Here is a 16,045-nt window from a genome sequence, read left to right as displayed (position 1 = left end):
TAATTAATACTTTCATAAGTGTTTCTTTTTGTATTTTTTATTTTTGTAACTTTGTAAATTTGTATTACTGTCATGTTCAAAATTGGACATCTTAAAATGATTGAGGTATACCTGGAACTAATATAACACTGTATGTTAACTATATTGGAATTAAAATTAAAAACTTAATTAAAAAATGAATTGGCATAAATAAAATTAAAAGAACATTTCATATCCTTTCAGTTCCTTTCCATCATGGAATACTTCAGGTAGTTATGTCTTTATATAAACATTGCTTCATTCTGCACTCTGACTACATATCTTACCAGAGACTACTCCTGACAAATGGCCTCTATAGGTTTCCATTTCTTTATAGTTTGTGTGTGTATAGTTTCTTTATGTGTGTGTGTGTGTGTGTGTGTGTGTGTGTGTGTGTGTGTGTGTGTATGAATATATAAGAATATAGAGCTAGCAATAGGAAGATATGAGACACAATGAATATGCCAAAAGTGAGCATTTTCCAGATATTTGAATGAGACAACCATGTGGTCATGTAATTTAAACATTATAGTTTTTAGTGTTCCAGAGTTGGTAATCTCTGTTCTTTTTTATATTGTCTTTGTCTTACAGTTATAATATAGTACAAAGTATAATTTTGTTGTTTATATAAATACCCAAGTAAAAGATTTTTAAAGTAGTCAAATTTTATCAAAAAGGAAAAGCTAAATATAAAATTTAGAATACCAGTGGAAAAATATCTTTCCAGACAAACTAAATGACACATGCCATAAAATTTACTTTTTATAGGTTTCTTTGGGAGTATATTTGGATTAATGGGTGTCTACATTTATGATGGAGAATTGGTGTCAAAGAATGGATTTTTTCAGGGATATAACCGACTGACTTGGATAGTTGTTATTCTTCAGGTAAAACATTTAAAGTCTTATATTTAATGCTAATAAACTTTATTTTAATATAGAGAATCAGAGTAGCTACTGATGTATGATGGGAGGGAAAAAGATCCCTCCTGTTAGTGCTCTCATTATATCTAGTTTATTCTGGGAAGTTAAAATAGAACTGGTCTTAATGCCACAATGAAAACTTACTTTGAAAAGGTCATAAATGAACTTTATGGTATTTAAATTTGACATAATGAAAATGCAAGTTTAAGAATTAAAGAGTTGAAGTTAGAGGTAAATATAACTTCTGATTTTTTTTACAGTTCTTGTTGTTGTATATGTTGTGTATGATCAGCCCATTAAGGCTCAAAAGCAGATCTAGATATTTAAATCTGTAGCAGGTACATATTAAAATATTCCTATCAAATTATCTCAGTTTATAATTTGAAATTGTTCAAGGGTTGAGTAATTTCATCATCAAAAAAAGAAAACAACTTGATAACGCTGGAGGATACAAAAGTTAAGATACAAGTCACTGCCTTCACAAAGCCTTTCTTTAAGAGGTATTTGAAGCTGTAGGAGCAAGCTGTCTTACAGAAATTGTGTGAAGGTGGCAAATTGTGGTTGTGTTTTGAAAGCAGGAAATATACTTCTATTTTTAAGATAGGAGAAGAGACCAGGATAAATGAAAATTCAGAGGAAATATAAAATAGAGATAGGGTAAGTTAGAAGAGTTTGTATGATGGCTTTTATCCTAGCAGAAGGAAGCCCTCTTCCTATAAGACTTGAGTTAAATAAAGAAGGTTTGGTATAGTTGGTATGATTCCATAGGAACTACATTGCCAGGAGGTAAAGGGACTCAAACATCAATTTGTAGTGAGCTCAATTGGCATAATTTGTGACTCTCACTAATAATAAGCTTCTGTCTTGTGAGGAAGTTATTAATGTGGGTAACCCAGATTTAGGAGTTTATAACTAGAGTTTGGCAGAAAACAAAACTGTGTTGTATGGTAAAACCTCATTATTTAAGCAGGTACAATTTGGAATTTGAGAGGGATTTGGCAGAAAGTTCTTTCTACAATCTTTTCAGGAAGAAAAATCTGACAGCAATAAAAAGGGGATTGAAGGGCGAGGAGCTAGAGGAAAAAAAGCCAAGTTAGGAGCCTATTGAAAGACTAGTAAAATAACTTAAATTACACTTTATTTTTACTTCAAAAGTAAGAACATTTCATTGATCCAAGTGACAGTCTTCCCACATTTGTCTGAACAAGTGATGTTTAATTACTAAACTGGTTGAGGATAGATGTTTTATTCACAGTACAGTTAAACTAATATAACAAACTGCAGATTATGCTGGTAGTTACTTCAGGTAGCTTTTGTAATAAAAGGGCTATTGAACAAAACTCTATGGTCATAAGAGATGATTATTTTTTTTATTTATTATTATTTTTTTTAACATTTATTTATTTTTGAGACAGAGAGAGACAGAGTATGAACGGGGGAGGGTCAGAGAGAGGGAGACACAGAATCTGAAACAGGCTCCAGGCTCTGAGCTGTCAGCACAGAGCCCGACGCGGGGCTCGAACTCACGGACCATGAAATCATGACCTGAGCTGAAGTCAGCCGCTTAACCGACTGAGCCACCCAGGCGCCCCAAGAGATGTTTAATAAAAATCACTTATTGGGTCACCTGGGTGGCTCAGTTAAGCGTCCAACTCTTGATTTCTGCTCAGGTCATAATCTCACAGTTCATGAGTTCAAGCCCCACGTTGGGCTCTGCACTGGGGCCTGGTTGGGATTCTCTCTCTCTCCCTTTCTCTCTGCCCCTCCCCTGCTCTCTCTCTCAAAATAAATAAATAAACATTAAAAAAAAATTTAAGGGATGCCTGGGTGGCTCAGTTGAGCCTCTGACTTCTGTCCATGATCTCACAGTTCATGGATTTGAGCCCCATGTCAGCCTTTGCACTGACAGTGAGGAGCCTGCTTCGGATTCTCTGTCTCCCTCTCTCTCCCTGTTCCTTCCCTGCTCGCTGTCTTTCTCTCTCTCAACAATAAATAAACATTAATTTTTTTTAATTAAAAAAATAAAATCACTTATTACAATGGGATTAAATTTATAGGACAAAAGTCTAAAGTTTTATTGAATAATAAGATTGTTTGGGAAAGCAATTTTATATATGTTTGTTTAAAATAATCTTTTAAAACTTTTGCAGGCACTTGGAGGCCTTGTAATAGCTGCTGTTATTAAATATGCAGATAATATTTTAAAAGGATTTGCAACCTCTTTATCCATAATATTATCAACACTGATATCCTATTTTTGGCTGCAAGATTTTGTGCCAACCAGGTAATATATTTTTTTCTATTGCTTTAAGTCTCCAAAATATATAGAAAAGTAAGAATTCTTAATAAGATCTGGTATGAAAAATCTTGTTTTATTACAACTTTTGAAGGATCGTGGAAATACCGTAAAAGATCCTTTAAACTATCTTTTAAAAAAAGATTGCAAACTAAATGCATAAAAGAAAATCTTCCACTGGAAAGTTTTTTATACAAATTTGGCTAGCCAGAATTTGCCCAACAGATTAAAAAATTTTTTCCAAACTCTTCTCCAAAGTAAAAAGTCATATAAAAAAGTTAATAAGTCATATAAAGTCATAAAATAAGTCATATAATGGATTTGTATGTGTGGAATTTATGTAGATAAAGCCAGGAGAGTAAATGACATTCTTGAATAGTTAACATAGAGAATGTGGCGCAAGAGAAAACTCTTTTCGATGGTGGCAGGAAGATGTGGTCGGTTGGGAAGGGAATTGCAAGGAAAGGCAGAAGACCCAGGATGTTTGGTGTCGTGGATGCCAAGGGAGGAGACAGAATTAGGAAGAATGAAGTATGATAAATACAGATGGTATTGAAGGTTCTATCATTTTTAAAATTTATAATCATAATTATAATCATAATTTTAATTTCTAATTCCGGAGTAATGAGATTATATTTTAATGGATTCCAGGATACTATACTTGGTTTTCCTCTAACTTCACTCCACTCTTCATCTTCTCAATTTCTAAACTTTGGAATCTGAAGGCTCTGCCCTTGGACCTCTTATTTACACTCACTCCCTTAGGTGATCTCTATTCTCAAGGCTTTAAATACCATCTATATGCTAATAACTTTCACATTTTAATTTGAATTCCAAGCTTGTATATATAATTGCCTATTTGACATTTTCACTTGAATGTCTACTACATAATTCATTCCCTGTCCCTATAAGGGTTTCCCAATTTAGTACATGGTAGCATCTCCATTCTTCCAGTTGCTTAGGCCAAAATCTTCCTTGACTTATAGGAACACAGTTTATCCACAGTAACCTAAGAGAAGGCAGAGTCTATGGATATGGATGTATAGACAGACTTAAAAAGGAAAGTTAGAACGTATGGAAGTTCTTTACCTCCTGAGTGAACTAAGAAGTAAGGTCATCAGCTTCTCTTTACCCTTCTCTCATACATCATTCTAATCTAGAAAGAAAGCCTGTCAACTCTTCCTTTTTGGTATCTCCAGGGTCAACCATTTCTCACAACTTCATTGCTACCATCCTGGTCCAGGGCACACTCATTTATCATCTTGATTAAGGAAATAATCTGTTGATGTATCTTCTTGCTTCTTCTCTTGGGCTGTGTTCCTACAATTTTCTCCATTCAGCAAACAGACTGATTATTTTCTTTTCTTTTTTTTTTTTTTCAACGTTTATTTTTATTTTTGGGACAGAGAGAGACAGAGCATGAACGGGGGAGGAGCAGAGAGAGAGGGAGACACAGAATCGGAAACAGGCTCCAGGCTCTGAGCCATCAGCCCAGAGCCTGACGCGGGGCTCGAACTCACAGACCACGAGATCGTGACCTGGCTGAAGTCGGGCGCTTAACTGACTGCGCCACCCAGGCGCCCCATATTTTCTATGTAAATTAGATCATATGACTCCTCTGTTCAGAAATCCTCTGCTTTCCATGTCATCTAAAAGTTGTCATCATTAATGACCTATTTGATGTGGCCCTCAGCTACCTTTCTGTCCTCATCTGATAATCTGATACTACTTTCCTCTTATTCACTTTTTTTTTTTTTAAAGTTACAGTAATCTCTTGGCCATGGGCTTTGATTTGTCCTTCAGTCATCTTGGAATACTCATCCCCTATGTATTCACATGACTAACTTTCTCATATCCTCAGGTCTCGGTTCAAATGTTACTTTATCAGGAGACCAACCGAAATAAAAGGGCACCCCCCTCCATTCTATCATTCTTTCCTCCTTTCTTCAGAAGATTTATTACCATCTTATAAGCAAGGCCAGAGGTTGGCCTATAAGAGGTACTCCTTGTGTCTGAATGAATGTTCAAGATCTTAAAATTTTAATACAGCTAGTAAAATTCATTTGCGTCACTAGAGTGAGATAGGATTATGGGTGGAATTTGGCAGGAGAAAAATATAATATGCCCTTTATATTTCTATATTGAACATTTATGGTTTCCTTCTTCTAGCAACCTGGACAATAGGCCTGGGACATGCATGTTGAGATCTGTGATTTTTCTGTGACATCAGTTTAAAATTACCTGTTTCTAGTTTGGTATGGGAATGAATTACTTAGCTAGTGAGACTAGCCTAACAACTAGGATCTATACCTTAATTATGCTTTAGGTACTCTATTCATTAAGTGGGGGCAGTTATGCGCTTTGTATTGTTTGAAAATGTTTGGAACTATAGATTTTTAGGGTACATTTAAAAAAGCATACCTTAAAAAAAAATCAAACCTCTTATAAGGCTAAGTCAGGGTGTTAACTTTAAATCTTTGAAACATGCAGGGAATGAACAAGTAAATGAAAGGGGAAATCAGTAGAGGGACAAAATAGTGGTGTGTCAATAAGATGCATACCTGCATGTAAATCCATGTTTCTGAGGGTCTGTGTAAGGTATGTTGCGATGAAGAGAAAAAGAGAAAAGACAATGATACCGTTATTATTGAATGAATGAATGTTTTGACACTGAGCCGCATGAAGGAGATGGATTATTTTTCCTAAAATATAACTAGACCCTCTGTCTTTGTATATTCTTATACATGACCCCTATTCCAAATGTATTAATATATTTTCCATGGTTACCCCCATTTCACTTCCTAAAACGGTTTTCATGTGTGTTTTGGGTTTGTTTGTTTTGTTTTGTTTTGTTTTGCTTTGGTTTCTCAGAAGTGGTACCCCTATACTTGCTTTTCTGGCTGCCGCTTTGGTAATCTGTCAATCCTTATTCACTCTCTCATTCATTTTATCCACTGCCATGTCTTGTCTGTCCTCTCTATGAAGATAAGTCCCAACTTCAACTCTAGATCCCTATTTTCAGCTGACTGCTAGACATCTCTACTGATATCACATCACCAGTATTTCCTTTCCTAACTTATTTTTCTTGTGTTGATTATTTTGCTTATTAGCATTAACCATCCTTGCATTTAGGCTTATTTATTCTTTTATCAAAAATGTATTAAGTGTGTAGTATGTGTCTTCCTTTCACTGTACCAGATCCTGGAAAAACCTAAATTTATGAATGAGATATGTTTCCTCTCTTCAAGGAGGTCACAGTGATTAGAAAGTTAGATATGTGAATAAATAAATGAGAACTTTATGATTAATACATTATTGAAGTATATATATAATTCTGTTGGAAGTCAGGTATTCAAATCTTTGAGATAATCGTTGTTTTCTAATAGTTTTTCCCCAAGAAAAATTTTTCTCTCAGAACCATCTAAAAATAACTATCTTGACAAGCAGGGGTTTCCTGACATTATTAGGTTTTCTAGTAGATCCTGTTAGAGATTTCATAGAATGGATTCCTGCAGGGGGTAGAAAATTGGATCAGACAACTTTTCAGTTGAGTGTGTATTCCAGAGGTTCAGAAAGCTAAACAAAGGTCAGAATGCCTGACAAAGAAAGTTTTCAGTCAGAAGCTCATCCAAAGCCTAATAATTATTAAATATTCCTATGGTAGTAATTTTCTTCAAGATGTATTATAAGAAGTTTATGTTATCTTAATCTTACCTGTGTACCTGCATCCAGGGCTTTTGAAAGTTGCCCATTTATGTCAAGTCAACACTAGATATTTATCACCACAGATAATTATTGAGCTCCTTCCGTATCCTAGGTACTTGGGGTATAATGATGAATGCTGAGCAGATGGTTAAGCCGGGGTGTAGATGTGTAAATAATGCCTTATTTAATACACCATAGTAAATGTTATCATAGAGTACATCTGCCTAGGGGAGTGAGTCTTGGAGACATTAGACCTGAGGTATGAATAATCAGTTTTCTTGGGAGAAAGGACATTGCAAGCAGAGGGAGTAGCATCTACAAAGACACTGTCTTGAAAGGCACGTTGTGTTCACCGAATTACAGATTGGGTGGGGTGGAGTGTGGAAGATGAGGTTGGAGGGACCACATTAGGAAGGGCCCCTTTGTGTCATAATAAGGGTTGTGATCTTTTTCCTTTATAGAACAAATGTTTATTGTTGTAAAGCAGGAGAGTGATTTTGAACTGTTAATAGAAACTTTAAAACCAAGACAAATACATGTCTCTATAATAGCACTTTGAAGAATATACATCTTAAAAGTTAAGATTGGTATTCAGTTTAGCTCCACTTTAAGTTCTAGTACCAGTTTAAGTTCATTTCCAGTTTATAATAAGGTATATTATATCTATGGGCAGATAAAATAAAGAATAAACCAAGTATACCTGCATTTAATCTAATTTACTTTTGTAAAGAAAGCATCCTATGTAAATTGGTCCTGAGTTTTGCTTATTACTACCTTGGATTTTAAACTGAACTTTACTTTGGTCTGAAAAAACTTCCATTTTCCCTTTTTACTTTCAAATATTTAAAAATTGAGATCTTTTATTATTCAGTGTATTGCAGGCAAAAGACATGTTAAGGGGAAATACAACATTTAAAACATCTTTGTTTTGGGAGACAATACAGTGCAGTGGATGAAAGTACAAGCTCTAAAGTCAGACAGACCTGGATTTGAATCTCGTCTTCCATTTCAAGTTGTGGGATTTTAAGCAAGTTACTCTAACCCTCCGTTTTCTCATATATTAAAAAAAAAAAAAAATGAGGACAATACTAATACTTCTTCATAGGGTTGTTATAAGAACTAAGTGAGATAATGCATGTAAAATACTTGGCTTGAATACCTAGAATGTAGTAAGTATTCAGTATTTGTTAGTCATATTATGGAACATTTTCCCCCAAGTTATAATTGTTTTTACAAGTGAAGAAATAGAAAGAAGTTGTTTGCTTTTAATCTGATTTTCTCTTTTTATTTTTTCTTCATCTGTTTAGTGTCTTTTTCCTTGGAGCCATCCTTGTAATAACAGCTACTTTCCTATATGGTTATGATCCCAAACCTACAGGCAATCCTACTAAAGCATAGTATATACTATCTTTAACTGGTTTTTCACAATGGTGCACTAGGAATCTCAACATTAATCTTGCATAGAGGACTTCTACAGATTCAAAGAAGATATCATCACGCTGAATCTCATCATATTCAAATGGTTTGAAAATATAAACATTTAAGGCTAAAATATGTGTATATGTTAACAAAATACCTATTACATCTAGAAATCAAAGCTTGAAAGTACTTCCAGGGATTGGAATAATTATTGGAAAAATAATTATTGGAAAAAACTTGAAATCTGAGTTTAAAAAGATTTTACCTTTTGATTGCTGCAGAAATGTCCTATGCACTCTTTGCAAGAGCACACAACAAATGTCCGATACCAATTTTTGCAAATTAGATCTATTTAATCTTATTAAATGTTTTTTATCTTTTTCTGTACAGATATATCAAATCACATGGAATATTCAAAGTTTGAAAATTATAATTATAATTGCCTATAAAGCTGTGAAGAAATAGAAGTATGATTTGAAAAACATTTTCATGTATCTGAGATTTTTATATTTATACAAAAGATTACTAAAGAAAGGATTGCTAAATGTTATTTGTTCAACTACATAAAATTTGATAAAGTTACGTTCTGGGTCTAATTTGTCAGAGAATAAAATTCATATTTAAATTTAATGTAGAGAAGTACACACATCTATTTCTCCATCTACGTTTTAAGATCTTTTAGTGCTTTGAAACTGCTGAAAGCAATCCAGTTGCTCCTGTGCTAGAGAGTAGCCAGAGACTTTTGCACTAATGGAGTTTTGTCCTTAATCTCTTAACTATATTTCTTTTCTGTAAATCAGATAAATCCTTAATATTACTTTAAATTAAATTTCTGTATGTGGTAATTTCCATTGAAGTTTCAAAATGTAATTTAAAGGAAATACTTGTTTAATAATTTAAAATAATTATTGTCTAACATCTCCACTTGGAGAATTTTGAACTATCAAAGCATATACTGTATACATCTAGAATGTTTTTAAATGAATATTTTACTCGTTGATCTGTAAAAACTTCCTTTAATTAAAAACAACAACCAGGGGCACCTGGGTGGCGCAGTAGGTTAAGCGTCCGACTTCAGCCAGGTCACGATCTCGCGGTCCGTGAGTTCGAGCCCCGCGTCAGGCTCTGGGCTGATGGCTCAGAGCCTGGAGCCTGTTTCCTATTCTGTGTCTCCCTCTCTCTCTGCCCCTCCCCCGTTCATGCTCTGTCTCTCTCTGTCCCAAAAATAAATAAACGTTGAAAAAAAAAATTTAAAAAAAATAAAAATAAAAACAACAACCAAAATAATTGTAGTATAGATGTCAATGAATTGAGACCAAAATGACCTTTCTTAGAGACATTCCAGATTGCCATGATATTTCATTATTTTAAATGGCACCATAGCTATAACTCAAGGCTGCTCAGAAGAACTTTTTAGGCCTCTCATAAACCCACCATCCCCAGAAATACTGTGGTCACATGTCTAGGAGAGGTAGCCAATTCTGAGTCCCTTTCTGTGGCCCTAAAAAGCTGCTGGGAAGGAACCACTACTTTGCTTTTAAGATAGTGGTTTCTTTTCCATTTTGATTAGCACTGGAGTTGAGGTTGTAAATTACATGTGTTATTTAATAAGTTGGTTCAATGGAGAGAAAATATAGCAAAAATGATAAGGTGAATTGGTGGGCAAGAATACTTTCTAAAAATGGAATATAGGTTTAACTTAATTATTGACTATATAGACAGAATTAACCTATTGTGTATAAAACGTATTTTACTTTATTTTTTCATTCATGCTTCATATATTTTTAAAAGTCTCCCATTCTAATAGTTAAAAACTGTAGAAAAGTGAATATTTTTATATAGTTATAATGGATTTTGTTAAATAGAATTTGGCTCAAAAATACCGTGTCACAAACTGTTGGATACTTTTGGCTAATTAGGACTGGCTATATTACTTTGCTTATGCAAACCTAGTCTCTACAGGACACAGGCCTAATCTATTCCATTCAAAGCTTAAAAGTGTTTAAAAGTACAAAATACTTTTAAATCAGTTTCCTGGTAATTCCAAACTGACACTAAGCAAACTTTCTGGTAGCCTGACTTATGATTTTCAGTGACCACCTTTGAGAGCATTTGTTTAATAACTTTACCACATTTTGAGCATGGTGTTTTTAACACCATTCTGATGTACATCTTACTACCTACTGCCAAGTGAAATCTAAATCCTGCAAATGCACAGAATTCAAGAGTAAACATAAAGATTTATATTTGGCCCACATTGAAGTACTAGTTGGGTACTTACATATTAATTCAGTGTACATTTACAATTAATTGTTAATTCAGGTTTAGTCTGTCCCTTCAAAAAATGATACAAGCAAATATTGGAAATCAGACAGGTTAGTTACCATTGTAATATATTTTCAGGTGGCCAAAATAACAGTTTTCAAGATTCTCAATAAAGCTTATAAAAATATAATCAAAAGTTGTGACAAAGGACAAAATAGTCTAAAGCATATTTTCAAATGAAACATTTATTAGACAAGCTTAGTTTATATTTTGATTATAGGTTTGAAGATGTTATTAGAGATTGGGTTATGTAGCTTATAATTTTTAATTCAGAAAGAAAGAATCATATTTGAGAAGATGGGCCTGTAGGCTATATCATGTCATATATACAGATAATGCCATTTTCCTCTGTGTGTGGTGTGTGTTTTGATGACCTCCAAAAGCCTTATTGTATCAATCTTTTATAATGATGACTTCTTTATTATTTAAATTCTTACTTTTTGAAGTTTACTTGTTATCTCTTAACTACTTTGTTCATTATAAAAATGTGCTAACTCATGGGAGAAGAGTGCCAGTTGATGGTTCTATTAAAAATTAAGAATATGGTATTTGGGAAGAAAAGTTTGAAATTCAACATGTAGATGTTTCAACACAGTAGTATCACCAGTTCTTTAATAAGTATTTTTAGAGAAGTTGTAGGCTACTTTTATGGTGGAAACTGTAGTTTAGAGGTGCAAAACTTAAATGTTTACATAAATTTATATCGAATGTCACAATTTCGTAGAAGGAAAAGTAGTTTGATATTTAAGCTAGATTCTAAGGAGACAGAGTTTGAAAAGAAACTAATTGACTTTGTACCCAGTAGACTTAATGTAATATTGATTATTCTTAAGAATTGATACACTTTTCCTACATATCAAATTATTGGACTTTTAAAATGTCATTGAATAGTCATTCAACTGAATTTTGTTTTGTTTTTAAAAATAGGGTTTAGCATCTCTTGTTTTACTTACACTTTCATTGTTATAATATTTAATTACACATGGATGTATGCTTTACGTAAGAAAAGGTTTATAAAAGTTATTTATGCTATATTGAAAGTCATCTTAAGAATCGCCCAGATATGTAGCATATTTAAAGAAATTACAGGACCAAAGAAAAAGCACCTTTATCAAAATCTGGTCCTATGTGCCTTGCTTTACCAAATACCTGACTTTTCTGGAGGATATTACTGTAATTCACAACTTTGGACACATGGGAAAATTAACATTTTAAGACTATAATTCAATTTTTGGATGTTTCAACATTGTTCTTTAAACCCATTATCTAACAGAATATTAAAATAGGTATATTATATAAGCATTAGTAAACAGTACTTATTTAAATAAATTATGCACCGTTGCTTCATCATTGAGCTTTTGAAACTTTAACAAATGTATATAGATGTCATTTTGTTATTTTATTTCTTATTATGAGATATAATTTACTGTGATTTTTAAAATATTTTTTAATGATTTGAATTCTGATTTTGTTTATATGTCTGTGTATTTCATTTGTTTAGAAAGATTCCTTTGAGTATGGAAATGTGATTTGTATATTTAAATTTTTTATGGACATAATTAGAGGAATGTATAAATTGGTCTTTTGTTAAATGGCTTTTTAATTGATAAATTTTTCTTTGTCATTTTTTGGTATGCAGTTATTATCTATTTACTAGATTTATGAAAAAGATTATTTTCATAATTAACTCTATATAAATTTCTTCCTATAATTCTTGTTTCCCTTTTCACCTGTGTTTGACTTAACCATGAATTAGATTCCTTTCTATATATCAGAAATGACTTCCTGATCTTTTCTATCATCTCTCGTTACCTTTATCATGTGTGATCTTCTTTCTTTTTTTCTAGCCTGTGCTCTAGCATGAAAGACTGGGTTTTATTTAAACTAGTTAGAACTTCTCTACCTGTGTGATAATAACCTAATTTTTTGTTGTTTTAAATAAATTATCTGTTTGCCAGCCTCAAGGTTAAGTAATTATAGTGATTGGTATATATTCTCTTCATAATGTGAATATAATTGCTTCTATTGTGACTACAATTCAGTGCATAGAGATCAAATGATAAGCAATATAAAAGATTTCATTCCCACCTCTATTAGTGAAATATCCTTGTACAAAATTGTACAAATGCTTTGTTTTAAACAATCACTAAAGAGCATCAATATTTAATTTTATTTTATTGTATACTTTGGTTTCTTGTGAAAAATCTTTACATTTTTTTTGGAATTGGAATACTTCTTTTGTTGGAAGTATATCACAATCCTTGAATCCCAGTGCCATGCAAATACACCTCCTAATCCAAATCTTATGGATATCTACTGCCATTCAATAGTCAGACAGTGACCAGCATTCGTAAAAATGGTCTTTCTTATGGTTAAAAGTTTTGAATTCCTTCAAAGGAGGATTGATTATATATATATTCCAGAAAAGAAAATAGCAAAGAATAAATAAATTGCCTTCACATCCCAAGGATTTGAAATTGTACTATAGTAGAGAGAATCTCGGTGACTGCAAATTCAGGGATTTCCCAAATTTACCTTCAGGTTCAATAATCCACTAGAAAGACAGAACTCTCTGAAACCTATTCTATTCATAATCATGTTTATTACCAAGAAAGTATACAAATCTGAACCAGCCAAAGGAAGACACATATAGGGTGGAGTCTAGGAGGGGCCCAGACTCCTTTCCAGGTGTCTACTCCCTGTGGAATCATGGACCGTGTTATCTACTCCTGGCCACAATGTACACACAGTATTGCCAGTCAGGAAAGCTTACTCTGCTTTGATGTCCAAATTGTTTTTTGTTTTTTTTTTTTTAATTTTTTTTTTTCAACGTTTATTTATTTTGGGGACAGAGAGAGACAGAGCATGAACGGGGGAGGGGCAGAGAGAGAGGGAGACCCAGAATCGGAAGCAGGCTCCAGGCTCCGAGCCATCAGCCCAGAGCCTGATGCGGGGCTCGAACTCACGGACCGCGAGATCGTGACCTGGCTGAAGTCGGACGCTTAACCAACTGCGCCACCCAGGCGCCCCTCCAAATTGTTTTTAATTTTTCTGTTGTTTGTTTATTTTTGTGAGAGAGAGAGAGAGAGAGACAGAGTGTGAGTGGGGGGAGGGGCAGAGAGAGAGGGAGACAGAATCTGAGGCAGGCTCTAGCTCTGAGCTGTCAGCGCAGAGTCTGACGCAGGGCTCGAACTCAAGAACCATGAGATCATGACCTGAGCGGAAGTCGGATGCTTAACTGATTGAGCCATCCAGGCGCCCCTGGTGTCCAAATTTTTATCAAAGCTTTCTTACTTGGAATGATTGATTCTTTGCCCACATGGTTGAACTTACTAGCTCTGTCCCTCCCTGGAAAACTGACATCAAGTTATAGGGGCTCATTCTGAGTCATCTTGTTAGCAGAAATTATCAGATGTGAAGTCCTAAAGATGTAGACCAGAACTTTGTTTGGGTAAGGACAAATTCCTTACTACACAGTGACCACTTATGTCTATACACATTCTTCTGAACTGATGAGGATGACACAAACAATGTCAATTTGTTTATAGAGACTTTTAATTTATACTTTATCGTTTTAATTTGAGAAATGTCAAATGATTCTAAACATGTGACTTGGGGGTAGAAAAACATTTGTAGTCTGATACATTGCTAAGTAGCACATATAGTATTCATTTAGTTTTCAGTTCTGATGTTTAATGACAGCCTTATTAAATGCTGAACTATTTTAAAGAATACATTTAAATTAATTTATAGATATTTTATACTGTATATTAATGTACATTGTGAGCTAATTTTATTTTATTTTATTTTTTGCCAGTTGAAAATTACAACATGAATGCCTCTTTGGAGGGACTTCTTTTACTGATAATTATTATTTTTTTTAAGTCTGCTATATGGTAGTGTAGTAATTTATTCTGCCCATTAGTAACTAATATTTGAGGACATTTATAATATTAATGGAATTTAATCTGAGAAGTTCAACTTTTTTTTACATTTCATTGTTGCATATTAATAAGAGATAGTCAAAATAATTATGGTACAAATTATTATGTCAAAAACATAATAAATGCTTGGTGTTAGTCAACAATTCAATTTTTGGCTTAAAGTTCTTTGCAAGAAAGAACATTTGGTTTATTTCACTAATAGGATTATCTCTTAATGCTACGATGGCCTCTTCTTGGTATTTCTTCTCCTCTGGAATTTTAGTATACGTTACCTATGTATAAATGGAGTTGAGTGAAGAGGTACCATTTATTCCAAATAAGAGTACATAACCAATTACTATTGTAATGAGAGATAGACAGATAGGGAGACCAATAAGCCTAAGGAGTTTAAGATTCAGAAATAGAAGCCCACATGAGATATATGATGAAACCAAATAGGGAGTTTAAGGAAAGAACAAAGCCATAAATTGCTCTTTCAGGCAATGGCGAGGATGAATTTTCCACCATTTTCCTTGTGGCTTTAGATAATCTTGGGTCTTGGGGCGCCGGGGTGGCTCCATCAGTTAAGCATCCGACTTCGGCTCAGGTCATGAACTCACAGTCTGTGAGTTCGAGCCCCGTGTTGGGTTCTGTGCTAACAGCTCAGGGCCTGGAGCCTGCTTCGGATTCTGTCTCCCTCTCTCTCTGACCCTCCCCCGTTCATGCTCTGTCTCTCTCTGTCTCAAAAACAAATAAACGTTAAAAAAAAAATTTAGATAATCTTGGGTCTTTCAAGCACCCACTCAGGCCCTTCCTGGCAGCTCAGGCAGCTCAGCACCAAGTCCATTTTTAGCTAATTTTAAATTACCATTAACCATTGCTATTATAAGGAAAAGTTAATAGAATAAAACTATCCATTTGTTACTTTAGATGACAGTACAGATTCACTGTTAATTGATAGGTCCACATTTGCAGTCTAAGCATCAGCCCTCCATTGGATCTAGCCAACTTTTCATTTATGAATGTATTTACATGTATTCATTTAGGACTTCTAATATGTAGAAATAACTTCTTTAAAACAAGTAACATACTTTTCCTTTGGAAATAGTTTACTAGAGATACTCACTTTCATCTTTTTAAGTAGACCTCACTGAAGATTTAAAAGAATAATGGATATTGTTATAATGTTTTGGGAGTAATCCTCTGAAAATACACTCATGTTAAAATGTGCTTTAAATGTAAAGTATTTAAGGGGTTTAATTGAATTTGCTAAATCAGACTTGTGTATTTTTTAAAAATATTTTTATGTTTATTTCTTTTGAGAGAAAGAGAGAGAGAGCGTCTGTGTGTGAGCAGGGGAGGGGAAGAGAGAAAGCGAGAGAGAGAATCCCAAGCAGGCTGTGTACTGTCAGTGCAGAGCCCATGGTGGGGCTTGA

The 16,045-nt window shown here is 33.8% G+C and overlaps 1 protein-coding gene and 1 pseudogene across 6 annotated transcripts in view; one reads left to right on the top strand and one right to left on the bottom strand.

The window, feature by feature from the left end:
- Positions 1-16,045, top strand: part of SLC35A3 (solute carrier family 35 member A3) — a 66,755-nt gene that overhangs the window by 42,097 nt on the left and 8,613 nt on the right. For 5 of the 6 annotated variants that reach the window (XM_047870427.1, XM_047870432.1, XM_047870431.1 and 2 more), the window contains 2 exons: positions 787-905; positions 3,092-3,225. In XM_047870427.1, the coding sequence (XP_047726383.1) occupies positions 787-905; positions 3,092-3,225 (253 nt within the window). Of the gene's footprint in view, positions 1-786; positions 906-3,091; positions 3,226-8,249; positions 8,846-16,045 lie in introns of those variants that run through there. The other variant, XM_047870428.1, reaches the window with a different exon arrangement.
- Positions 14,738-15,137, bottom strand: LOC125172804 (phosphatidylinositol N-acetylglucosaminyltransferase subunit P-like; annotated as a pseudogene).

The sequence above is a fragment of the Prionailurus viverrinus genome, chromosome C1 (assembly GCF_022837055.1).
Source record: "Prionailurus viverrinus isolate Anna chromosome C1, UM_Priviv_1.0, whole genome shotgun sequence".
Classification (NCBI taxonomy): Eukaryota; Metazoa; Chordata; class Mammalia; order Carnivora; family Felidae; genus Prionailurus; species Prionailurus viverrinus.
Note: the sequence above shows the minus strand (reverse complement) of the source record. Positions and strands in the feature narration are given on the sequence as shown.